The 25,190-nt window shown below is 33.0% G+C and overlaps 4 protein-coding genes across 5 annotated transcripts in view; 3 read left to right on the top strand and 1 right to left on the bottom strand.

Annotated features, from left to right (window-relative positions):
- Positions 1-1,617: 1,617 nt before the first annotated feature.
- LOC129952084 (26S proteasome non-ATPase regulatory subunit 14) lies at positions 1,618-3,027 on the top strand. The gene is made up of 3 exons (XM_056064511.1): positions 1,618-1,752; positions 1,816-2,584; positions 2,644-3,027. Exons 2-3 carry the CDS (start codon positions 1,820-1,822, stop codon positions 2,803-2,805), a joined length of 927 nt encoding a protein of 308 aa, XP_055920486.1. The 5' UTR covers positions 1,618-1,752; positions 1,816-1,819; the 3' UTR covers positions 2,806-3,027.
- A 1,439-nt stretch (positions 3,028-4,466) lies between these two features.
- Positions 4,467-9,571, top strand: LOC129951821 (UDP-galactose transporter senju). The gene is made up of 4 exons (XM_056064171.1): positions 4,467-4,968; positions 5,108-5,225; positions 5,293-5,479; positions 8,685-9,571. Exons 1-4 carry the CDS (start codon positions 4,881-4,883, stop codon positions 9,453-9,455), a joined length of 1,164 nt encoding a protein of 387 aa, XP_055920146.1. The 5' UTR covers positions 4,467-4,880; the 3' UTR covers positions 9,456-9,571.
- Positions 9,572-14,157: 4,586 nt separating this feature from the next.
- Positions 14,158-15,699, bottom strand: LOC129951955 (mitochondrial chaperone BCS1). The gene has a single exon (XM_056064345.1). The coding sequence runs from the start codon at positions 15,563-15,565 to the stop codon at positions 14,276-14,278; it is 1,290 nt and encodes a 429-aa protein (XP_055920320.1). The 5' UTR covers positions 15,566-15,699; the 3' UTR covers positions 14,158-14,275.
- A 925-nt stretch (positions 15,700-16,624) lies between these two features.
- The window catches only part of LOC129948818 (calcineurin-binding protein cabin-1-like), a 57,890-nt gene continuing 49,324 nt past the window's right edge, over positions 16,625-25,190 (top strand). Inside the window, exons 1-16 of one of the 2 annotated variants that reach the window (XM_056059884.1) lie at positions 16,625-16,720; positions 16,782-17,046; positions 17,117-17,230; positions 17,449-17,568; positions 17,691-18,679; positions 18,736-19,029; positions 19,087-19,203; positions 19,269-19,562; positions 19,620-19,803; positions 19,880-20,036; positions 21,545-21,698; positions 21,763-22,512; positions 22,581-22,754; positions 22,808-23,021; positions 23,084-23,315; positions 23,385-23,737. In XM_056059884.1, coding sequence (XP_055915859.1) covers positions 16,966-17,046; positions 17,117-17,230; positions 17,449-17,568; positions 17,691-18,679; positions 18,736-19,029; positions 19,087-19,203; positions 19,269-19,562; positions 19,620-19,803; positions 19,880-20,036; positions 21,545-21,698; positions 21,763-22,512; positions 22,581-22,754; positions 22,808-23,021; positions 23,084-23,315; positions 23,385-23,737 — 4,227 coding nt within the window. In that variant the 5' untranslated portion in view covers positions 16,625-16,720; positions 16,782-16,965. The remainder of the gene's footprint in view (positions 16,721-16,781; positions 17,047-17,116; positions 17,231-17,448; positions 17,569-17,690; positions 18,680-18,735; positions 19,030-19,086; positions 19,204-19,268; positions 19,563-19,619; positions 19,804-19,879; positions 20,037-21,544; positions 21,699-21,762; positions 22,513-22,580; positions 22,755-22,807; positions 23,022-23,083; positions 23,316-23,384; positions 23,738-25,190) is intronic. The other variant, XM_056059885.1, reaches the window with a different exon arrangement.

The following is a 25,190-nucleotide window of genomic DNA, read 5'->3' as shown; positions in this document are numbered from 1 at the left end:
TGCCAAATCCGAACGGCTAATTTTGAGAAAGCACTTTTCATGACAAGAATTACTCTTGGAGAATTTTTCAATTCCTCACAAGAGGCAGTACCCGTAAAACCTTATTTTTTATTAAGGTGGCACAGGCAGGGATGGAACCCAAGACCCCTTGCATGACAGTCCAACGCAGTAGCCATCACGCTACGGGTACTTCAATTCGGAATCTATTATCAATTTTATTCAAATTTCCTATTTTTAAAACTGTTTGTCTCACTTTTCCTTATTCCTTCCTCCGGTAAATCAGCTTTATTCGTAGATTTACTATAAAAACGTCATTTACCATACATTTTTGAATAAAACCAACTTAACATAAAATTGGGAATCAAATGTCAATTTTGACATCACTACCACAATACAAAATTTCCAAAAATCACATCAAATCCATTAATCGATTTTTGTAAACAAACATAATATGCACATTGGATACTTTTTATTACACCATTCCATATTGCTTTTCGTTCTTACTTCAAGGTTAGAAAGAGACAGGTATGTTATTCAAAAACGTTTAAGTTTGTTTAGAAATTGAGTGAAAGTCGGATCAAATAATGAAATGTCAAAATACAAATGTTCCAAAATTTTTTATTAGAAAAAAGTACTTATTAAAGTTCAATATTTTTTTTTAATTTGTTTCCTATTCTCAAGCTAATTGAAAATAGTTTTTCAGTGGCAAAATATACAATATGACACTTTATGTCATATAGAGAAATGTAAGTTGATAATTTTTGGTTCAACTTTATGTGTGAAACATGCTGAACCACAACAAGCCTATTTCAAGTAATAGAGGCTGTAACTATTTAAAAATATTACAAATACTAAACAAGATATTAAATTTATTTCTGAACCAACTTCAGGTGAAAAAAATAATATTCAAATTTATTTTCTGTCATAGAATGGTGGAGGTATTGAAAAAATGAAAATAGATTAAAAAAAACAGAGGTGACTTTCCATTACCGCAGCATTAATTTAGTTCTGATTTTTTTACAGTTAGGTTGGGGTGTCAATAGAACACGTTTTAAACATTAAGGCGAGAAAACACCTGTAAGTCATAGAAACAAATTATTTCTTTTTCGGACTTAACCCTACTTTTTTACTTTTAAAATCAACGAAATCCAAAAAAAAAAACAACTATGGTAACACTGAACAAAAAAAACAGGGAAGAAATGTCAAAATAAACCATTTTTGTGTGCTTGTATGTAAGAAAGTGAACTTTGAAAATTAATTTAAAATAGTAATAAATGTTTCTTCGGTCTACAATTGATATAGTTATTATTTATTTGAACATATCTATTAAATGAAAAAAACACTATCCAAATTCGTGCTGTGGTGTTAGGAAGTTGAGCCATATATATTTTCTTTTTGAAAAAAAAGACTTTCTCTCTTTTCAACACTATTTAGTTAAAAATAATTGTCAAATGTATACTTGTCTTAAATAAAATTTTCTTGTCCCTGAGATGTAGTTAGAAAAGTGTAAGTTTCTCCCAGCACATTATTGTGTTCAAACTCTTAAAATTCCATTTTGCCGCACTGAACACAGCCATCCGCCGTGAATCTAGCCACTTTGTTACTTGCACATTTTAGGTTTTAGCAAAAGCCATTCCATCTGTCAAATAAAATTGTGCTGTGTTGTATCTCGTCAAAGAAGAATATTTTCGCCGGAATTCTTTTTGTATAAAATTCATTTTTATTCCAATTTACACAAAGAAAACTATTTTGGTAATTTACATTTCGATGTTTACTCATTGCTTTTTCAATAAAAAAAACATTGTATTTCCTCAGAATTATGGATCGCCTACTTCGTTTAGGAGGTGCTATGCCCCAAGCCCCACCACCAACAGATGCCCCTGTTGTAGATACAGCCGAACAAGTCTACATTTCGTCACTGGCTTTGTTAAAAATGCTCAAACACGGTCGTGCCGGAGTCCCCATGGAGGTCATGGGTCTGATGTTGGGTGAGTTTGTTGATGATTACACTGTCCAGGTGATCGATGTGTTTGCTATGCCACAAACTGGTACTGGTGTCTCTGTGGAGGCTGTGGATCCAGTTTTCCAGGCGAAAATGTTGGACATGCTGAAACAGACTGGCCGCCCCGAAATGGTCGTGGGCTGGTACCATTCCCATCCTGGTTTCGGATGCTGGTTGTCCGGTGTCGATATCAATACCCAGCAATCGTTCGAGGCTCTGAGTGAGCGCGCCGTTGCTGTGGTCGTTGATCCCATTCAATCGGTGAAGGGTAAAGTTGTCATTGACGCTTTTCGACTGATCAACCCGAATATGTTGGTTCTGGGTCAAGAACCCCGCCAAACAACATCAAATTTGGGACATTTACAAAAACCCTCGGTGCAAGCGCTGATCCATGGCCTGAATCGTCATTACTATTCCATCAGCATCAACTACAGGAAGCATGAGCTGGAACAGAAAATGTTACTCAACCTGCATAAGAAATCATGGATGGATGGTTTGACTTTAGCCGATTACAATGAGCATTCCTCCATCAACGAGAACACCGTAGCTGAGATGTTAGAATTGGCCAAGAACTATAATAAGGTATGTCCTTCTTAAGCATTTAGTTTTGCGAGCATTCATTCCAAATTTTTCTTTTACAGGCTCTCGAAGATGAAGAAAAGATGACTCCCGAACAACTTGCCATCAAAAATGTTGGTAAGCAGGATCCTAAACGGCATCTCGAAGAAAAGGTGGACAAAGTAATGCAGAACAACATAGTCCAATGTCTAGGCGCCATGTTAGACACAATAGTATTTAAATAATAATCCATGTTCTCATCAATGTTTATTTTTTTATAATTCAGTTTATATTTATAAATAATAACCTTTTTTTTCTATCATTGAATTCTTTCTAACAAATACTGCAATTCAAACAAAAAAGTAATGAAAATGAAAATAGGTATTTCAAACCATTAATGAGAAATATAAGTTCTTGTTTTTCTTTTTTAATGATTCACAAAATATATTATAAACAAAAGAAAAGAACATCAATGTTTTGGAATTAAATTCAAGGTTTTTGTAGTTATCTTATAGTTTAAATGCTGGCCGTGCTTCGAGCTGTTTAAATCAAAAGGATATGTATTTTGATGTCACTCAACTGAAAGATCTTTGTAAAAGGTAAACAAATTGATATGGGTACAAATTTACATCCGATATTACCGGTTTTTATGGAACAAATTGATTCTAAATATAAATTGGAGTTCCGAAATTCACTTTATCGCTATCGATTTCATATTTTTCAAACACCAAAAACAATGTTTTTCAAGACACATTTAGAAACTGTACTTTGATACCACTTTTTCATTTATTTTATTTTAAAATCTCAAAAAAAAAATATAAATGAGAAATTATATAAAAATGACAGTGAAATTACATGTACATGAACTTAACAATTAAGATTCGTTTAAGCCCAAACAAAATTTCATTTATCATTCTAGTCCGGAAGATTTTTAAACTTTATTTAAAGAATTCATTTAGGAAAAATAACAGTTCTGAGAACGTACTCACTTAAACATTCATATGATTAAAGTGCGATTAGAACTGTGTGAAGTTATGTCCTTTTAAAAAATACTATTTTTTGTGTTGAAGTGGAGAACATTCAAACCGCACCTATAAGTTTCGCACATAACGGGTGTTTGCTTAAACTTGGGGTTTTCAATCTGGTAATACTTTTTGACAGATGTCACTTGATTTATGCTCAATTTGATTTGCCATATCATAATGAATTGACTTACTCCTACATAACGTTTCCAAATCGTTTGACCTCTATTAGGACAACTAATTTTTGTGGGGTTATATGAAGTCGCTTCTCTACGCGAATAATCCCAAGACGTTTGACATCTTAGAAGAGAATATTGAGTGCCAATTGTTGCAGACGTGGTAGCCACTTGTCTTTACATTATCAAAACATTGAATTAATGCGTTTTATTTCTTCTTTGAAGTAAAACGTCTAAAAAACACCTTTTATTTTAAAAGTGTTCAGATGGAATCCTTGATCATAGAAAGATTTCGAATTGCAATTGACATACAAAAACAGGAAACTTATTTTCAATATTATTTCAAAATTGCCAGAAAGAAGTTCCTCTCTATTTTTGTTCATTTTTTTGGTATTCTCTTTCTGGTTTTGTTGGTGGGGAAGGAATCATCTCGAATTAATCATTGGCTTTTGGTTACAAAATAAAATTTTAAAGAAAAGTGTAAAAGCATTTAAGGAATAGAATGAGTTTACAAAGCAGAATTCGGAGATGTTGCACGAATCTAGTTCCATCGTGTGATAGCAGACCAAAGAAACCAATAAACTCGCTTTGGATGAAATTAAGAACGCACAATGAATGCTTTGAGGCACCCTATGCACAAATTGAATTATATCTTGGCACCACTTTTTAGAGAACTGTCAAACTAAACAGCTGATGCAATTGCTGACCAAGTGACCACTCAACTTTCGCATTCGCATAGCAACTTTTGTATATTCTTCTGTTGTTGCGGTCGCGGTAATTGTAGTCTCAGTGCAATTTGTGTAAACCATCAAAAAAAATATATTTATTTTTTGTTTTATCTCAAAAAATAAAAACCTAAACAAAAAAAAATATAAATTAGAACTAAACTGATATCGAAAGGCTTTTTGATAAAACGACACTCGAAACCCTCTGAAATGGCAACAAAAATACAACACTTAAAATTCTTATCAAATTCTTGAAGCAAACTGAAAATTATTGGTCTTTCACTTTTGGTGGTGTTTTAAAATTGATACAACTCCGGAAAGAGGAAGTAAACTGATAGTGATATATTATTTTGTTTTTAACATAAAATTGTATTTTAAAAACAAAATACAAACAAAAATGAGCGGAATAATATGGCGAGAACTATTTCCCACAAAGTTAACATGTTTAATTTTTATATTTTACATGTCTTTGTTTATAAGCCAAGGTAAGAAAGTTGTTGGTTGGAAGATAATAAACAAAATTGATAAATCGAAAAATCAAGCAAAACCTTGGCATAGATTTGGATACAAAATGTTTGTATTGTCTTGTTTTGTTTTATTTTCTTTTTTTTTTAATTTTTTAAGGCATATTGGTGACGGCATCTCAAGAGTCTAATAACTCATATAGCTATAATACCGTGACAGTGGTGCTATTGACCGAAGTCTTGAAGTTAGTTATATCAACTACCTTATATTGTAGAGAGTAAGTTTTGTTTAATAATATTGTTCAAGGAGATGGACAACTTTTTAAATAATTTTTAATCTTTCAGTCATACAATCGATTCATTATTTAAAGACATAAAAAAGCATTCCAATGTGATGATGTTGTACTTTGTGCCGGCATTTTTATATTGCCTGTATAATAATTTAGCTTTTGTCAATTTATCGACGTTCGATCCGACGACCTATTATTTACTTTTACAATTGAGAGTTGTCATTACCGGCATATTATTTCAGGTGGGTTCTAAAATAAACATTATTTGTATTAATTTTATTGTTATTTAGGTACATAATCATTCAAAAGAATACATTGGAATTAAGTAAGCTGTCCTTTTGTCTGATAATTAGTTTCAGCATTAAGTTCGACTGAAAATAAAAAGTTTTGAGGCCATATTTAATTTAATTGAGGAGATAAAGATAAACAATAGAGTTTGAAGTAGTAGAAGGGTGGGACGTGAGATTCAAGTTCTTACGGATTGTGTGACTAACAAATATCCAACAAAATAAAATTAAAAGATATCATTATCATGTTGCTTCTTCAATATCGTTTCTGGATCTTATAGAACGTTGGCAAAAAGTTAATACTGAAGGCAGTATTTATAATATAAGTAACTGTATAACTTAAGGGATACGGAGAGGACGTACATATCAATGTCTCGAAACTAGTTGGTCTTGAAATTAACGAAGATAAGACTCAAATAAGGCTGTCAACGAAAAAAAAACATCCATCCACCGACTTAGACAAAATGTCACCATTGATAACATTTATTTCGAGGTAGTTAAAGAGTTTACCTATTTCGGGGTGAACATTACCTCCATTAATAAAACCTTAGGGGATATCTGCTTCTCCGGTTTTGACAAAATAAATGCATTCAAAACTTCTCACTTTTAAGACAGAAATAAGAAAAAACCCTCATAGGCATATGATGCTAAGTGCTGAACTCAGGGTCGGCCAAACGCAATCTTGGGCCCTGTGCAAGATTAGCAGAAAGCGCTTTCAGTGTGTTTTTTTTTGTTATTGAGGTATCCCAAGTAAGCCTAAACCATAAACTACAACGCTGCGATGAAATCAGCAGAGGGGACATTTTTTAACTTGAAAACTTACTTTTCTGGCCTTACATTTTTCAAATTCAGAAATGAGATCATCAAAGTCTAAAGAATTTAATAATTCCTTTTCAATGGACGTTGTAGATAAGCCTACCAATCTCTCTTCAGTCATGGTTGTCCTAAGATAATTTTTAATAATATTAAGTTTAGAAAAACTACGTTCTCCTGAAGCTACAGTGGCCGGGTTTGTATTAGGGATTTGGAGAGCAATTACTAAATTCGGAGCACAATCTTCAAAGTTTGAACTAAAAATTAAATTTCACACATCTAAAGTTGAGATTTGTAGTGAAGCAAGCGGGGATATTACGGTTAACTCTTAAAACAATTATTCTCCATCTCAATCCTTAAAACTAGCTAATGCTTTAAAATTCTGCAGATAAAAGCATGAAGTAGGTACGTACATTTGTATTTTTTAAACATTCGCTTATGTTACATAAAAATGAAAAATTGATGTTATACGTATCAAGTCGTTTAAACCTTTCTGTAATTGAATGAATGGCTTCTATAGGAATTTTGAAAAAAAAAAAAACAATCTACTTTAAATCCTTGTTGCGGGTCTTATGAGGTTTCAGGACATTCATCAGCATAAAGTCTTTTTCTCCGTTGAAATCGCAATGATGAACCTTTAGGAAACATATTTAGTATTTCTAGGGAACTAGCAATACGCTCGGTTAATTGAACAAACCTACACATTAAATTTTTCATCGAAACGCATTAAAGTTAAACTGTTTTTTGTATTTTATAAAAGTTTTATGCCATTTGACAGATTATCGCACGGACTTTGCAAATATTTACAAGTTTTATTTATATTTTCTAAAACATCAAACCAAATTTGCAGGCAGCAAATAAATGTAAACTCAAAAATTGTATGTCCGGATAGAGATTATGAGCTGTTCAAAAATGTGGATGCAAATAATTCAAGAAGTTCAAAGTTCTGCCAGTTCGAGAACTCTCCAGGTAAAAGAATCGACAAATACCAGTGTTCAGCTTGAAGTGATAAGAAAAACAGAAACTCCTTTAAAGACTTTTAAAAAGTTCGAAATCGAAGAGGATAGAAGATTATCGTTTTTAAGCATAGACCCTCCAGGATCAGTAGCCTGATAAAGTTAAGAGTTTTGGTCTGCACGATTACCTTTTCTTTTGGTCTTAAATACAAAAATTGTAGAAATATGCCAGCCTCTTATAAGCAGAAAAAAGCAAATAACGTAGTTTTTCTCTCGATGGCTCTAAAGGATGCTTAGGAAAAGTGGTAATTTTTTAGGACATAGTCAAATGCGTTAAATGAAATCTCGAAAGAAATTACTTTATCCAAAATGTAGCCGTCACATTATTTACATATATCTCAAAGTTTTATTTGAAGAGAAACTCACTTTGCACACCTTGTTCTGTTTACGATTATTTTGAAAATTAACGTCTTTAATTAACTTAATACCACAAAATCAACACTCACGTAGCCCAATTGAAAGTAATCGCTTTTAAGATTGAATGGTCCGTTAGTAGCTTGTCGTCCTTTCAATTGGATGTAAAGTGTAAGATTTTTTAACTAGTGCTATTAAGGATTTTCAAAGCCAAAAAAAACGTAACTTAAAGTGTTTTCACGGACTCTGTAAAATTAAAAATTATAACCTCAAAAAAGTGACCGGCCTACTCACTGGTTACTGTAACCTAGATATGTAATTGACACTCACGAATGGCGAAACGACATGTTGGGGAAATGTTATCCACTTTTACACCTGACATTATCAGAGGGAGGAGAACAATCTTTGTTCAAAGACATTAACTTAAATGAAGAACTATACAAACAATGTTGGTCCTTTATATGTTAATTTAAAATGAAAATCAACAACTTTATTATGCACCTTAAAGATCAAGTATCAGCTGGTTTAGGAGATTTTTGCTAAATTTTTCAAGGAAACTGTGTTTCTCATTTTTTCTGATTTAAGTAAAAGGTCCATGCAGCTAGATTTAGTGAAAGTTCTAAAAAATAAAGAAATTTTAAACGGAATGCAAAACCTGATAGAAGTAAAATTCTTATGGTAGTCTTTTTCTTTTTTCTAATCTTTTTGTGTATTCCAGGAAATTATTGGATAAGTAGAAATCTTGATCAATTTTTTTAAATTAAGCCCGAAAACTATGTACAAGCATTATAGAGTCAATTGCAGTATGAACGAATAAATTCTATCGAAGTTCGATACGATTTTACATTGCCCAGAACTAAGTTCAAAAATAATATCCTTTTTACTCTTAGTTAAAAATTTATATTTAATATCACTGTTCCTTATTTTTGCCTCGAACACAAGATTTAAATATATTTTTTATTTTCATTTAATTTCAGGTGATCTTTAAAAAATACCTCACACAACGACAATGGCTCTCTCTGATCCTCCTGACAGTGGGATGCATGCTCAAGCAATTCAATTTCAATGCAATAAGTCAATCTGACTCTGGTGCCAACATCTTCCCCCAAAACAACTCGACGCAAACATCAACAAATGTTGAAGATGGCTCAAAGCTTTCAAACAAAAATACAACCGGTTTCGATTTGAGCATAAGTGCTGTTTGGATTCTAGTCCAAACAATATGTTCCTGTTTGGCTGGCGTCTACAATGAATACCTGCTCAAGGACAAAGGTGCCGATGTCGACATCTTCGTGCAGAATGTTTTTATGTACTTTGACTCCATCGCATGCAATGCTGGCATTTTGATTTTGCGTGGAGAACTACTTGATGCTTTTACATTCACAAACATCCAGTCGGTATTCCGTTGGAGTGTTGTGGCAATAATCATCAATAATGCAGCGATTGGTATCGTGACGAGTTTCTTCCTGAAATACTTGAATTCAATACTCAAAACTTTTGCCAGCGCCTTAGAAATTCTATTCACAGCAGTATTATGTTATTTTCTATTCGCAATACCTATTTACATAAACACAGTTCTGGCCATAGCTGTTGTTTCATTTGCCATTTACTTGTACTCACAGAGTCCGGTGGTGAATCAGGGCAAAGTTGTTAGACAACAACAGCAAGGTTCATCATATAAATCGGACGCGATGTCTAGTCGAAAACTGCTGGATACAGATACCGATCTGGACATGGAAGAAGTTTAGAATTATAGTTTCTTTTTTTTAATTTAAATGCTTGTCTATTTATGTATATGCCTATACTTAACCAAATGATGATACAAAAAATAAAACAATTTATTTTTTTATAGAAAAAAGAAAAACACTACTTTTTATTTAATTCAACATTGGTCTTAATTGTAAATACGATTTCTTTTATCGTAAAAAAGTTCTATCTAAAAAGTCACAAGGATTTTGTCGTAGGAGGTACACTGATTGCAATGCATTATGCATTGACGTCAGTCTCGTTTTTGGACATCCTGAAGGATCTTTCGTAGTCACAGTGATGGAAATTGTGGCGTTCCCGGCAAGTTTCTAGGTGTTCTTGCATTGTACCTGGTTTAACTAAATGGCATGCATTGTAGATACATACTTCCAATGGAGGTCCTTGATAGCTTCTCTGGCACTTGAGAATATGAGCCGGTAGCCTGAAGGTAACAATTTTATGTGCACTGTTGAAGGGACAAATTGAGTAGTCGTTGGAGTTCACCATCTGTAAAAAGAATTAATATATATTTAGAATGACGTATTTGAGAAGATTGAGTTGAAAATGTTTACTTTTTTGTTTGATTGTACAAAAACGAGACGCTTTTTAAAATAATCTTTAACTTGGTACCAAGAAACCGCAACCAAAATATTAAACGGAATTACTACCAAAAACACTATACAGCAGACTTGACAAATTTGAAAGACAAGCAAAAATACGGAGATGTTTTGTTTCTTTTTTAATGAAGTGTCAGTTGTCAAGTTCTTTCAAATTTATAAGCACTGTTTGATTCGTTTATTTTGTAATTATAATTATGCTCACTAAGGTCTCCATCACACTACTTTGTTTAAAACCTTTTAACCGTTTCGCATTGAACCGTTTCATATTGTTCGTATTTGTGAAACTTATAAAAATAAATAAATAAATTGGTTTGAGAACTAGGGCCTAGTGACTGACAACTCTCAACCATTCCTGTGTGCGAGTACTGTTGTCAGGGATGGAAGGGACCTACAGTTTTAAGCTGAATCCAAACGGCAAATTTGAGAAAGAACTTTTCATGTCAAGAATTACTCTTGGAGAATTTGTCTTTACTTATATTCATTTATTTTCCAAGAAAATATAAGGGATATATTGGACGGAAGTAAAACGAATTTTAAAAGCTTCAAGCTTGTAGCGGTTTCCACTTTTGTCTTATTTGTTTTGAAGTCCAATGCCACTTGCTTGGCTGCATCTTTCGACTTTAATGACCTACATTCATCTTGGAAGCAATTAAATTCGCAAATGGTCTAGTAATGGCTCCTTCATTCTCATCCTCCAATTTCCCATCTACTTCTTTTTATATATTGTTTTCAACCATTACTAAAAAGATTGGACATTAATAAAAAAACAAAATATCTTCTAAATATTAAAACAAGTGTTTTAAACTAACTTTTTTTTACAAAATATTAAATTTTAATGATTTCAATTATAGAAATTTTTAATGAAAGCTATAACCGACCTGTTAAAAAATTCTAATGATTGGTTTCAATGATGATGATCGGAAGTCAAAAAATAACTTTTGTTTTGAGAAAATAACGCTAAAAAATTGTTTTTTTTTTTTTTATTTTCTGGACGGAAACTCATTTTCCTGAAGAGCTGATTCTTGTATGTCCAACAATGGAACGAATCGTTCCAATGATTTCTGTTTTAATTTCACTCAATTCCAATGACAGATTTCTGTTAGTAAACATTTGTCGGTGGATTTCAATCAGGACATTTTTTTTTAATGACAGATATTTTTAATGCCGCAAGATGTCTAGGTTTTTTGAGACGTTGCAAGAAATTTTTTTCTCCGTCTGATCTGGCTACAATCTACAAAACCTATATACGTCCGAAACTTGAATATAACTCTCATCTCTGGGCTGGTGCTCCAGTAACTTATTTAAGCCTCTTGGACAGTATTCAAAAAAGAGCTTTTAAAATGATTGGTGACATTAATATCATAAACTCGTTTACATCACTCGAACATCGACGCAAGGTTTCTTGCCTCACCCTTTTTTACCGTTATTTTAACGGACTATGCTCTAGTGAAATAGCCAGTTGCATTCCTCCCCTTAAACAATTTAATCGTAATACCCGCGCTTCTAGGAATGCCCATCAGTTTACCCTTGAGCCCAACTTCGGACGTACTATGAAGTACAGAGATTCTTTTTTTAGCCGTACTACGTGAATGTGGAACGCCTTGCCACGCTCTATCTTTCCCTGTCATTGCAATGTTCAGAAATTTAAAACCAATGTACACCGACACCTCCTATCCAACCCTTCCCTCTTTTCCTAATGCTCACACTGTGTCTTTGGCATATTAAAGGTATAAAAAACCCTTTTAGTGTTTGCTAATTATAAAAAAAAAAAAAAAAAAAAATGATGCCTATAAACGACCTGTCAAAAAATTCCAATGATTTTTTTCATTAATGAAAACCAATGATAGCTATAACTGGAGCCTTAAGCTGACTATTGGTTATTGGTATAGCTTAATATTTAGAGCCCAGGAATACAGGCAAAATTTGTATGCAACTAGTTAATTTCCGTTTAGCAGAAAAGTATAATTTTGCACACACGCGCCTAAGAATAAACTACTGAAGTAGAATGTTTGTTGTTATTATAGAATTTTATTTTAATTTGACTTATTTACTTTTTTGAAAAAAATATCAAATTTAATTTTGAACCAGCTTTTCTGAGTTCAACAGAAAATCCATTTCCTCATTAAATTTGTAAGAAAAACTCGACAGACAAAATTCCCATACAAAATTCTGGCAGCTCGCTTCAGCTGAAATATTGGGCAGTACATTGGGTAGGTCCAGACAACAGACTTAAATTGCAGTCAAATGCATTCTTTGTACGTACATTTTGAACAAGACAAATGGTTATTATTTAAGTGTTCTGAATTTTACTTCACTAACCTTTACATTTAGTTTATCGTGAAAAAACAACCTTGCCTATAAAGCACTCCTAAGGCAAGTTACAATTCTATCTCAACCAGTATTTTGTATTAAAAAAATGTACTTATTCCTTTTCCAATTTAACAATTAACCGTTGTACATAAAACATTAAATAGAATTGTGCATAAAATAAATAAATCACAGTGTGACAAAGTTAAGTTGAATAAAAAAGAATGATTAGCAGTCATTTTGACATAAGTAGAATTGACTTGTCTACTTTCCAATAAAGTGGCTTTAATTGAAAGGCAATAGGCAGGTTCAGAGAACACCAGGGACTTCATTTGCAGTCAACTTCATTGTTTGATTATAAATTTTGACCAAGGCAACTAGTTAGTTTTTCAAGTGCCATGAATTTCAAATTCAGAACTTTACTTCACAAGCCTGTACTTCAAGTACATAGTACAAAAACTACCAACATTATTATTTTCTACAGAACACTCCTCAGGCAAACTACAAGTCCATAACGACTTCGTATTTTGTATTGTAAAGAAATATTACTTTTTTTCTTTTCCTAATTTACAAGAAAGCTTTTTACAGAAAGCATTAAATTAAGTTGTTTAGAAAATAAATAAACCATAGAACAATAAAGTTCAGCTCTCAATTAAATGAAAAAAACATGATCAATTGTCATTTTGACATAAGTTGCCTTGATAGTTAGGGAGATTTTTATTGACTAACTTTCCAGTCAATAAAGTTGCCTTAATTGGAAAGCAATTTTTTGGCAGCTGGCCAATCAGATGCTTGAAACTTGCTTTACTTTGAAGTCCCTTAGGTACTCTAAACCTGTCCATTTATAAGCTCCTAGAATATTTACTTTAAAATATTTTTATTTTCTATATGATTCACATTCATTTTAATTAAAAAAAAAGCAATAATTCTGTTTTTGAACTTCAATTCCTTAATCAAATTTTTTAAGCTCATTCTTGGTTTTCAATGTTCCTATTATATTTTTCAAATAGGTCAATACAAAGACAAACATAGGGCAAGAAAATGTGCCAAATTTCACATTGGTAAATTTGAAAAAAAAAAATTTATTCAAAACTGGGATTATAGATTTTTAAATCATTAGAATTAGAAATACACCACTTTACTTAATAGAATTATTTTAAAGGTAGATTCAAACTTAAAAATTATATCAAAAACCTTCGAAAAAGTATAATTTGATTTTCAGCTTCAAAAATTTGTTGCGAGTGTTACTTTCATCTGATCTGGTTATGGATTCACTTTTGTCCATTGTATCAGTTTTATGTCATTTCTGAGAGCATATAACCCGTAACTAAAATTTAAATATTAAAAATGTATTTGTTTGAATAATTAATGGGCAAAACAATCGTTGCCTTAAATCTTGATCAGTATTCTGAAAAAAATGTCTTGAAATGTGTAATTTCTTATGCTTTAAATATACAGTATTACCCAAGGTCATCGTCAATCTAAAAAGTTTGATAATTTGATAAATTCAAAAACAATGCAATGGGTTCAAATATCTTCAAACAATATTAAAAATTTGAATTTCAAATCGAAATAATACCGAATACTAAAAGTAAACTTACTATACACGATTAAGTGGAAAATTTAAATTTTTTCTGATTCATCTCTGGATCAAACTTTGACTACACATAAACAGTTTAAACAACAACAATTAAAAAAAGATACTAAGCGCAGTTGTTAAAAAAATCCATCAATCCTTCAATAGAGCAAAGTTTGTTTTCCTCATGTTTAACTAAAATTTTAATTATTTAAGTAAAACAAAAATAATTTTATTTAACAAGAAATAAAAACAAAATAAGGACTTATAAAAATAAAAAGGTTATTCAAAGCACTTTTGTGTTGTTTAACTTTTAATCTTATCGAACACGATCGTCCCATATGTCCGCAACACTGTCTATCACGGTCTGAGGTGTGGACAACTTGTGTCGCATAAAATGACCTTGTATCTGTGCTGGACTAACTGGTTTCCCTACAGCTAAAACATTCTTTGCAAACTCAGCAGCTGCAGATGATCCATTTACGCCTGTGTCACTTTTGTAAAATCGGTTAAACATTTCCGCAAGTTGGTATTCACCGCAATAGCCAACATATTCTTTCATATCAACTCGACCAGGTCTAATCAAAGCTGGATCTAGCCTGTCCAGATAGTTTGTTGTCATGAATACAATTCTTGCCTCTGTAGACGCAACACCATCGAGGCAATTCAACAGTCCACTGAATGTAACCCTATTTAGACCTTCGTAGGCGGACTTTTGCTGTGTGACATCTTCTCGCGAAACAAATGCAGCATCGATATCTTCTAGGAGAATTATAGATTGTTCTGGTGCAACGTTAAGAAGATGATTCAACCGATCATCGGTGAGTCCACGCTCCGAGAGATTGAGTAGACAAATTCCATACTCTAGCTCACCAGCCAAAGCAGTTATAAAGCTTGATTTGCCACAGCCAGGAGGTCCATATAATAGATAGCCTCTTCGGTAAGGAATTCCTCTGTCAGTGTACCACTTGGGATTCGCTATGAAATCCTTGCAATCTTTTATGATTTTAGAAGCCACTCCCTCCTCCAACACCACCGACTCTACAGGACGTCGTTTCCTAGGATGTCCGAATGGTCGCCATTCAGATCCCATGGCAGTGTACATAATAGTTTTACCTTCTTTACCCTTAAGTGCCAATTGACGAGCCTCCTCGAGGATGCTAAAGTAAAGATTTCGATCTCTACCGAATGCAGTCAAGGTGACAGTTTCAAATGGCAGTCCCATATGCAGATCCAAAGTTTGGGATTCTCTTGTCCTCTCAACTTTTATCCAAACTCCCTTATAACTCATCAAATGAGTTCCAATACTGGGTATGAAATCATAATTTGTACAGATTTGTCCAGAATCTTTCTGCACAAAGGAAGTCTCAACACTCAAATGTTGCGTTTTGCGAGCACCTTTTAGAGTGATCCACTGTAACAGCCATTGATAGGATTTATCTCGACATGGTACTTCCAATGTTATCATCATATGTCGCCGGAAAAGAATCAAAGCTCCTTGCAGACCCTTTCGAAGTACTGCGGCTCCGGCCCCCAGACCAAATAATCCAAACCCAGCTCCGAAGTAGGGATTTGACGAAAGTCCATCGATGATTTCGGAAATAGGCATTTTAAAAGATGAATTTCACTTTATGATTTAATAAAATTAATTATTTTAAAATTCTTTTCACAATGAAGAAAAACATTGCGCAAAACTTTTCGATGCTCCTAACCTCACTCTCACATAATAACTTACGTCAAAATCAGCTGGCGATTTGTTTTACTGGAGGAGGACTGTTTGATTTCAGATTAATGTTTCCCCTACTTAAAGGTGTAAACATAAAAAAGTACTAAGGGTTGTGTTCTGTTTGTTAAGCAAGTGTCTGATGAAAAATTTTCAGATTTCTAAATGATGGAATATGGATTAAGGAAAGTAGAATGCGACATTTCTAACATAGTAAAAGTGTCATCGTAAAATTGGTATAAATAAATTCGAATCTCATTCATTTTATAGGTTCAATTTCATCGATTTGAAATTTAATCACAGCTTATCGTAATTTTCGATTTTATACAAAAATTATGGGAAAAGAAATAAAAAGGTTGTTAGTTCAAGATTCCTTGAAATTCACTCAAAAAAATTTGACAAATAAAATCTAAAAATATGACAAGAACTTAAGATTTACGAAACCGACTTTATTTCATACAGTAAGCAAAGAATTTAAATGATTTTTTTCGATTAAAATGTTAAGTTTTTTAAAAAATTAAAAAGTACAAAAAGTAAAATTGTTCAGATTATTAAAGATTTTAATCATGTCAGTTACAAAATTTGCATGCCTAGGGATGGACTCAGCCAGTTTTTTTGACGTGTTTATTTTACAAAGTGAAGGAAGGATGTTTTTTGTAGTCAAATTTGACATGTATAAACTTTATCAAAAGACAAGTAATGGAAAGCTATACTCTAGAAGGTTAAAAATTTTCATTATACATATTTTTTATTTAGCAAAAAGTAATTCAAGAACAAAATTGCGTGATTAATTTCTAACCATCTCATGGGAGAAATGACATTGAATTAAATTTGCAGCCAACCACCAAAATCTGTTCAAGTTTAAATAATTGACAACAAAAAGAACGCATGACAAAATGAAAAGTTTGCAAATACCCTTAAATTCACAACGGTCGCGTCTCCTCTGTCAAATTAGAAACAGCTGTTTTTTGAGGTTGAGTAAGGACAATTGCTTCGTTTTGTTGGTCGCTTCGTCGGTAATTTTGTTTGGCAATGAAATAAGTAAATTATTAAATAATTAAACATAATTTTAATATTTATTTACACCCTTTACATTTTGTAGACTTTCATACCAAACATTTCATTCACAACAAAATGATTTTTTGGTTGAAAAAGATCTCATCCACGAATAAAACAAAACCCGGCTCCGGCATTTAACGTGCTCCAAGTTTTCGCGGTTGGCCCACCGTTCTCTACAACAATCACATAATTTTTGAAAGAAGATTGAATTGAAAAATTATTTCAACATGATGAAAATAGTTGCCCTCAATGAATCTGAGAGTGAAGATGAAGCTCCAGATGAAACTATCGTTACGGATGAAGCTCAGGTATGTTAGGCCGATGAGATGGAAGAACTTCTTGTCTAAATAAACCCTCATAATCGTGTTGTTTTTATAGGAAACTATTGCCGAAACTGAATACATGAGAGCTCTAAAATATAAGGGTGCCGGAAAACCAGATTTAGCTCTTTCTTTAATGTTGGAGTTGTTGGAAACTCGGGTTCTCAATGAGGTATCTTATTCTATATTATATGTCAGGTTGTGTAACAAAAGCTATAAGACAGGGTTTGTATTGGTTTGATCTCTGGCAATCCCAGAGAATCCATAAAAAAGGATGAGTTGTTACATCATCAAAAATACCTTTCTGTTTAGGTCTGCTAAAGACGACTTACTTTTCAATGTGTCCAATGAGGCTACCAAATAAGAAGCTATTAATTTTATTTTCCTTAGGTATGCATGGAAAGTAATAACGAAAAACTACTTGCCATTCGATACAACTGCCACAAAAATATCGCCCTGATTTATGAGGAAAAAAAGGAATTCCAAAAATCCTTAGATCATTTTATGCAGGTAAGTTCTTCAAAGCTTATAATTCGTTTCATTCACCCCAAAAGCCGTAGACAATCTTGTTCAACAAATTCTACTTTTATACTGAATATTTCATTGATTAAATAACACTTTCTTCGACAAAGGCAATTCACATTGACGATACAGACGTCTACACAATGCATCGATTAGGCCAACTTGCTCTTCGTCTACACGTCCTAGACATAGCTGATTATGCGTTCGAAAAATGTCTCAAACGTAATCCAAACCATTGGTCTGCTGCCGATGGAATTCTTCAAGTTATGTGTCTCAATCAGAATTTTATGGGTGCATATGGTTGGGCTCTTAAGTGGTATCTAAAAGACAACAAATACGAACGTGCTCTTGATGTCCTCACTGAGATGACAGAAAATTTTCCTGATCTCATTGAATTCTATCAAACAATTTGGAGCACTCCATTTGTTAAACCAAAAGGTCGCACTAGTAAGGGAAAGAAAAGTGTATTTCCCGAAGCTCGAGACATTCCAGAGAAAGACACTAAAATGGTCAAACCAGATCTTGAACAATTTCGTGTGAAGCAGCTTGATTGGCTTTCGATTGGAAAGTACATTATTTCAGTGTACAATCATTTACATGAGACAAAACAATGTCTGTTCTTCATTCTGAGTGTCGATGATTTCCTTGAGCAACCAAAAGATGAAGACAATGAGAAACCTATGCGAGACACTGACCCCAACCCACAGGATGTTGGGTTGGCCGAAAGCAATGAAAACTCAAATGAACCATCGAGCAATTCGAATCAATCGCCGGCGAGTAATAGTCAACAAGAAGAGAGTGCCAGTTCGGGGAATGATGCAGCTGTATTTATAGCACCGTCCACTGATAACATCGGTTCGAGAACTCCTCAGCAAGGAAATGATTCGAATGCTGAGGACTCGGATACCAATGCAAAACAAGAGACTGAGACAAGCAAACCAAAGCCAAGACGGCGATGTAGTGATTTGAGTTTCCTAGAACAATGGGGTTGGCATAAGAATCGACGACATACCTCGAGAAAGAAGAGTCAACAGGATAGACCGGAAATCGATACCACTTTGAATGGCTTCTTGAAACGGATTTTTGGCAAATTTACTGAGTAAGTTGAAGTTTCTTTTTCCATGGACTGCATAATCTTATTGTAATTTTTTGTAGTGAAACTTTTGAAGACGAATGGCCATTTAAATCTGTTGAAAATGATGAAAAGTGTCCAACAAGTGAACGACAACCATCTGTCAGGAAGCTATCATCAGAGAAATTGGCATCTTTCGAAGAATTTCAGAGTGAAACTCAAGATGATTTCATTAGATTTCTCGAAAAGATGAAATCCCGACCATTCGATTTGATTCTCCTCATTTTTCGTTGGCTCAAATTCGTTTCGAAATATTGGGACAAATCTATGGGAGATGAGATGAAGGATGCATATCATGAAATTTGCTCATATTATTTGTAAGTTGAACATATTCTCCATATTTTTAGAGGCTTAGTTCTTATATCTCTACGTAGGAGCCACTATGAATTGGTTACATGGAATCAATTGTCTAATGATAATTTCAATGCTTCTTATCGGATGTGCATGTTCTTCATGGAACTGGACCTCGAGAAGAGTATCAAATCAGATAGGTAATAATAACCTCTTTTTTTTTGTGTTAAAGTCGTATTTATTTTAAATTTGATTTGACCATTAGCGAAATAAGTGCACTATGGCAAAAGCTATTCACACATCTCAGCTTTAATTCTGGATGTGCTTATGTCATTTCCGATGATCTCTACGAACGTAATATTATTCGTTTGATACACATGGAATATTGTTGGGCGAAATATGAGAATCGTTTGAGTCAATGTGTTGAAAGTCTACAACATTTGGAGGAATTAATAAGCGAACAGAGTGAAGATTTTTCTTTGGAATTACCAAATATGAAAGAAGAATTAAATTATCTTGATCGGGAAACTGTTAAAGTTACAAGAACTGAAACACAGAGGTGAGTTAAAGTCATAATCCTAAATCAATTTCACTTAACTAAAAATGCATTTCTTAGAAAAATTGGATTAAATAAAGTGAGGGATTTGTATGAGCAAAAACAATGGAAAGAACTCATTGTGATTCTGAAGGACAGCCTCATCCATAGCAAAGAGGTAAAAGATAGTGAAGCTTGGGTTAAAGATCTTCAAACACAATTTGAAGTTTTGTTGGAGTCTATTTGGCAAACTGGAGACTTTGAGGTTTGTGATTTATATTTACTTATATATTCATAAGTGTCTAACTAATTTATGGGTTTTTAATTGTTGATATTTTTAGGAATGTCTTATTTGGGCAGAAAGATGCATGCAATATGCCGTTGCAAAATACACTGGCGAAACTGGAGAGACATACAGGCAGAGAAAGTGGGCAGAAAACATAAACTATATTTTTACTTATCTAGAAGCTTTGATTCTAAATGAAGGATCCGAAATATGTAAGTAGATTTTTCTAAAGTTTCGCATAGAAAAAGAGCAATTGTAATGTAGGACAAAAATTTGAGTTTACCCTTGATTATTGACTTAATTTTTGCATGGGCTTTGAGTTAATGAATTAATTTGTCTTGTAAGTCGTAAACGGCTTTTAAAATCTCCAACTAGTTCAAAGGGATGACCCTTAAGTAACAAAAGAGTTAACTGGTTTTCTCACATTATAACGACACTCGTTGAAAGATATAGAGGGTTTCTTGCTTATTTGCGACAAATTCATATTAATGTCCTGGGAAGATGAGTATCTTGAATATTATAAATGTTACTACGAAAGGTATAAAGTAGCGTTTTATACAGAGGTAGGTTGTCAGTAGAGTTGAAGTCCAAAGTGGAATGAGGCTGGGCGATGTGCTGCAGACAGCCATTTTAGGATGTATGCTCGTACTCTCGTGGGATTATAGATCTCTATCAAGAAACTACAAGAGTAGAGAGAAAAGCAGAAATTGTGGGTCTTAAAAAGACGAGCATTGCTTGAATAATTATATAAAAACAGGCTTTCCAGTATGTTGGAATATTGGCAATACAAAGAACGAAGCAAATCTTTATTATTAGATGTCTACAAAAAAAAACGTAAATAAAAGACAGAAGAAAAGAAAGGAGAAATTTGCGAGATTGGGAAAGATCTGGAGGGCGGTTTAACTTGTCGAAAATTGAATAAGCCGCTGAAACCATAATTTCAAATATCACCCATTATATTCAAATTTTAAAAGGCTAAAATACCAAAACACTTGAAGATAAACCGCGTTCTAAACGGCCTAGATCTACAACAAAACATCAGAATTTTCTAATGTTTCGTAGAAAATAAAGTTGCACCCTAAATATGAGCCAAAATAAATAAAACACGGAATTAGCTGCTATTATTGTAATACCCATGAGATGATGGTTAGTTTTTGCTTTTCCAAATTAGTTGTTCGGATATGGCTTAAAACTGTAGCTCCCTCCATCCCTGACAGTACTCGCACACAAGAATAGTTGAGAGTTGTAAGTCACTTCGTACATTGAGAACTGTTGCGCCGCCTAATTTATTTATTTAAATCCGATTTTCATAACAATTGCTTAACAGAATTGCTTAGCTCTTAGAAACCACCATCCGAATCCGAGAAACAACGAATTTTCGTTGTACGATGTACTAAAAAGAAGATGTTGTCAAATTGTTTAATTCTCGCCATTGATTGGTCAACTGTAATAAGCGGAACCTTCGACTTATTTAGGTCGTTTCATGAAGTAAGAGTTAAATATATCACTCAATCGATAAACCAATCAAATTTGATCGCATGAGTGCATACAGAATAATTGTGTACTAAAAACAAAACGTATGCTGTTAACCTATTTAAACGTGGGATTTTTGACGTTGAGGGTCTCTTTATCTTAAATTTGTTTTGTTTAAACGTGTTCTTTTCTTTCAAAAATTGAGCGTGAACTGAAACATAAAATGTTTTTATTTTTAAATTTTAAGTGGATCATCTAGAAAAGTATTTGCCTCGCTTGGTGCAAAATATTATCAAGCTCTTGGCTCATCAATTGGATGCCCCATTTGATAAAAATAACAATGCCCAACACCCATTAGAGATAAAGCGTCCATGGGTCGTATTACATCAAGTTTTATTAAGGTATAATTATTTTAAAAAAAAATATTGAAATTATAATTTTAAAAAAAATTTGATAAACTTTTAGGGAAGAACACAATAGTCCAATTGTTATAAAAACTCGTCCACTTGATGTCACAATGGATACTGAAGAAATCGAAGATCTACTACCTCATTCATTTTTAACGCTTTTTACTGCCCATGAGTTCCTCGGCAAGCGTCAGTGGTGTACACGTGACAGTGGACAATTACTTTTGTACACCATCGAAATGATTGCGCCAAATTTAAGAGCCCCTCTCTATGATTCGTGTCGTGATATTGTGATGGAATATATGGAACAGACAACTTACTGTCTTTATGGCTATCCACCGAAAAAAGCTCGATCAAGGCACATTGAAGAACACGAAGCAACATCAGTAGAGCTGACGTGGCAGAGAGCAATTCAACTCTTTGATCTCTATCGACCAGAAAATCTACCAGAATTTAATTCCTACAAACTCGAATCGATTTCAGCTGATATGGAACAGTTATTGCTTAAGATTGTTCCATTGATTCCAAAGGAAATGGATCCCACTACGGTGATCTCGAATATTCATGATTTCATATCGGGCTCCAGGGATTCTCTACCAGATGATTGTGTTCTCTTGCCATATAGAATATCATGTATCTACTATCTGCTGGCAGATTATTATTTTAAGAGTAGGGATTTCTCGAAAACCTTAAAGTATTACCCACTGGATTTAGCTTGTCATCCAGATCGTTTTGATTCTTGGGCTGGAATGGCTTTATCCAAAGCTAGCAAAATCGAAACTAAACTAAATGGATTCTTAACGATTGAGTAGGTTTTTTCTTTTAAATAGCGTTTAGCTTTCTGGAATTTTATTTTTATGTTTTTTTTCCTCAAAGAAATCCTGCATTTATGAACGAGTGCGAAGATACTATTCGATGTTTCAAACAATGTACCAAGTTGAACCATGAACAAGTGTTAGTCTGGATAGAATATGGATCATTTGCTTATACATTGCATTCGTTTTGTTCTAGAGATTTGAAACATTCATCAGATACTCTTTCGCTGGAACAGTAAGTTTTAAAGGCATACATCAAATAGATTTTTGACTTTGGTTTTCGTTAAGGTTCACGGCTGTTGAAGATCGTAAAGAGAATTTCTTAAAAATTGCCAATGACTGTTTTACTAAAGGTGATGTCATGCTACAAAATCAAACGGAAGACGAAAACGACGATGATAATGACTCTCACGATGAAAAGTGGTTGAATCAATATATGCTGGGTAAAATTGGTGAAAAACGAAAAGAACAACCTTCGATTTATATGAATCATTACTTAAAAGTAGGTACCTTTTCATGTATTAATGAATCTTTATTAATGTATGGATATACTTTTAATTCAAGGCTGCAAATTATCTCTACGAAAACAATGCAACTTATCCAATAAAAATCAACCACAGTAATCCAACAACCTTATCCGTAGAAGCTCTTGAAATGTTCTATAGAACAAATGCAGCAATAATTAAATTCCTTGAACACGATAAAGAAATATCTCGAGAAGTTGGAGATCTTTTCAATCAGATTTTGAATAATTTGGCAAATAGTCCATTTGCTTTTAATAAAGCAAAAATTGATGGTAAGTTACAATTGCATTCTATCCATAAGTTTTTTTTTTTTATTGAAAATGTATATTTTTACTTTGTAGATAATAGTTTGAATGCATTTAAACGCAAGATTGCCGATAAAGTTGAAAGTAATGCAATCAAACAAGCAAAACTGGAAGAAGTAGCAGCAGCAGCTGCCGCAGCTCAAACTTTAAGTCAACCATTGTCAACGGAACCAATAATTGAAAATGTTGCTCCTACAGTTTTGGTTACTTCACCTACTTCGGCTACTGTAACTCCAGTTATTGTGGAAACTCAAAAAGAACCAGAACCAGCTTTGCCAAAGCCAGCTACAGCTACTATGGAAGTTATTGAAAGTGCGGAGAGTATTAATACTGGAAATGTAACAGCAGCTACAAGTAAAGCAACAAGTCCATCACGTCGGGCATCACAGGTAAGTTTTTTTTTTAAAGCTATCAAATCAATACCTTTTTGGTTAGTTTTTAGCAATGGGTACTTTTTGAACATACATATTTAGAAATTTGATTCAAGTTCGAAAAACTTTTCCAACAAATTTTTGTTAGTAAAAACCAATAAGTAAAATGAGATGGTAGCACAATCGATTTATTGTTTTAAAAATTGTAACATTCAAACCTTTTAAATGCTCAAATTACTGACCTAATGTCATACAAAAACTATTTTTGAAATTTAATTAGTTTTTGACAGTATTGAAATACACACTTCAAATAATATCCCTCAATCAACACAACTCTTATAAAAGAATAAGTAAACTGTGTTTTGAAGTCATAGTACGATTTCTCACAAAGTTGACGAAGATGAAATTTTGTACGGTAACACAATGAACGGATTATAGCTTTTCCGTTAAAAAATTTTTAAAATGGCCTTCGAAAGCAACAAAAACAAAGATGAAAATCAATCGAATTATTAATTTCACAATTTTAAAAAAAGGTTATAACACTTCCAGAAAACAGATATGAATTTATAACTATCACTCTGTTTAAAATTATTTTCAGTTGTCAAGATTAATTAACGCAACTTTGGGAAAAAGTAGTAAAAAGAAACAAAACCTCAAATAATTTTCTTTCTTAGTTTTAGATAAAGTTTTTCCTAGTTCAAGCTCCAAATCACTAAGGTGCAGAATTGGCTTTGCTAGCAATTTAATGCCTTAAATCTTGACTTAATAAAAATGAATAAAATACTAAAACTAAGCTGTTTTGTGTGTCCGTTAAACAATATAATTTATTAATAAGGTACATTTTAAATGAAATCAGTACACACGCATAGAAAATCATTTCGTGAACGCGTCCTAATTTAAAATCCTCAACAACAAGTCCAAAATATAATTAAAAAAATTAAGGTATTTAACCCCGGTCATTACTCAATACATCATATTTTTTATACATAATGTAGTTTTAGAGAGGATACTAAAAGATTATTTATTTTAAACTATAACAATGCAAAAATAGTTAGTCCAATACCACACAAGTCATTTCAGTGAACATATCGATAATCGATCATAAATAAATACTAAGTTAATCCATCCAATCGGTGTCAAACGTCAGTCGAATTGGGCATTATGAGAAATTGTTTTTTTTATTTGTACGACATTTTGAGTTTGAAATTGTATCGCCCAAAAAATATTAAACTAAACAAATGTCAGATGCCCTAAAAACTCCGAACGGCAAGAAAGCATAACAAATATGTTTGTCTTTATTTTACTTTTAGAAAGTGAAACAAACCCAATTTTCATAATGAAATAAAACGAAATGGTTTGCTTGCTTATGCTTATAAACAGTGATTTGTGTATGGGAGGGTTTGAGTGTTACTACGTTCAAAGTTGGTTTGGGTGATATGACATTGCGCAGATTCAGGGCTACATAAGACTT

This window comes from Eupeodes corollae, chromosome 3 (assembly GCF_945859685.1).
Source record: "Eupeodes corollae chromosome 3, idEupCoro1.1, whole genome shotgun sequence".
NCBI classification, from domain to species: Eukaryota; Metazoa; Arthropoda; class Insecta; order Diptera; family Syrphidae; genus Eupeodes; species Eupeodes corollae.
The sequence above is the reverse complement of the archived record's forward strand: the minus strand, read 5'-3'. Positions and strand labels throughout refer to the sequence as shown.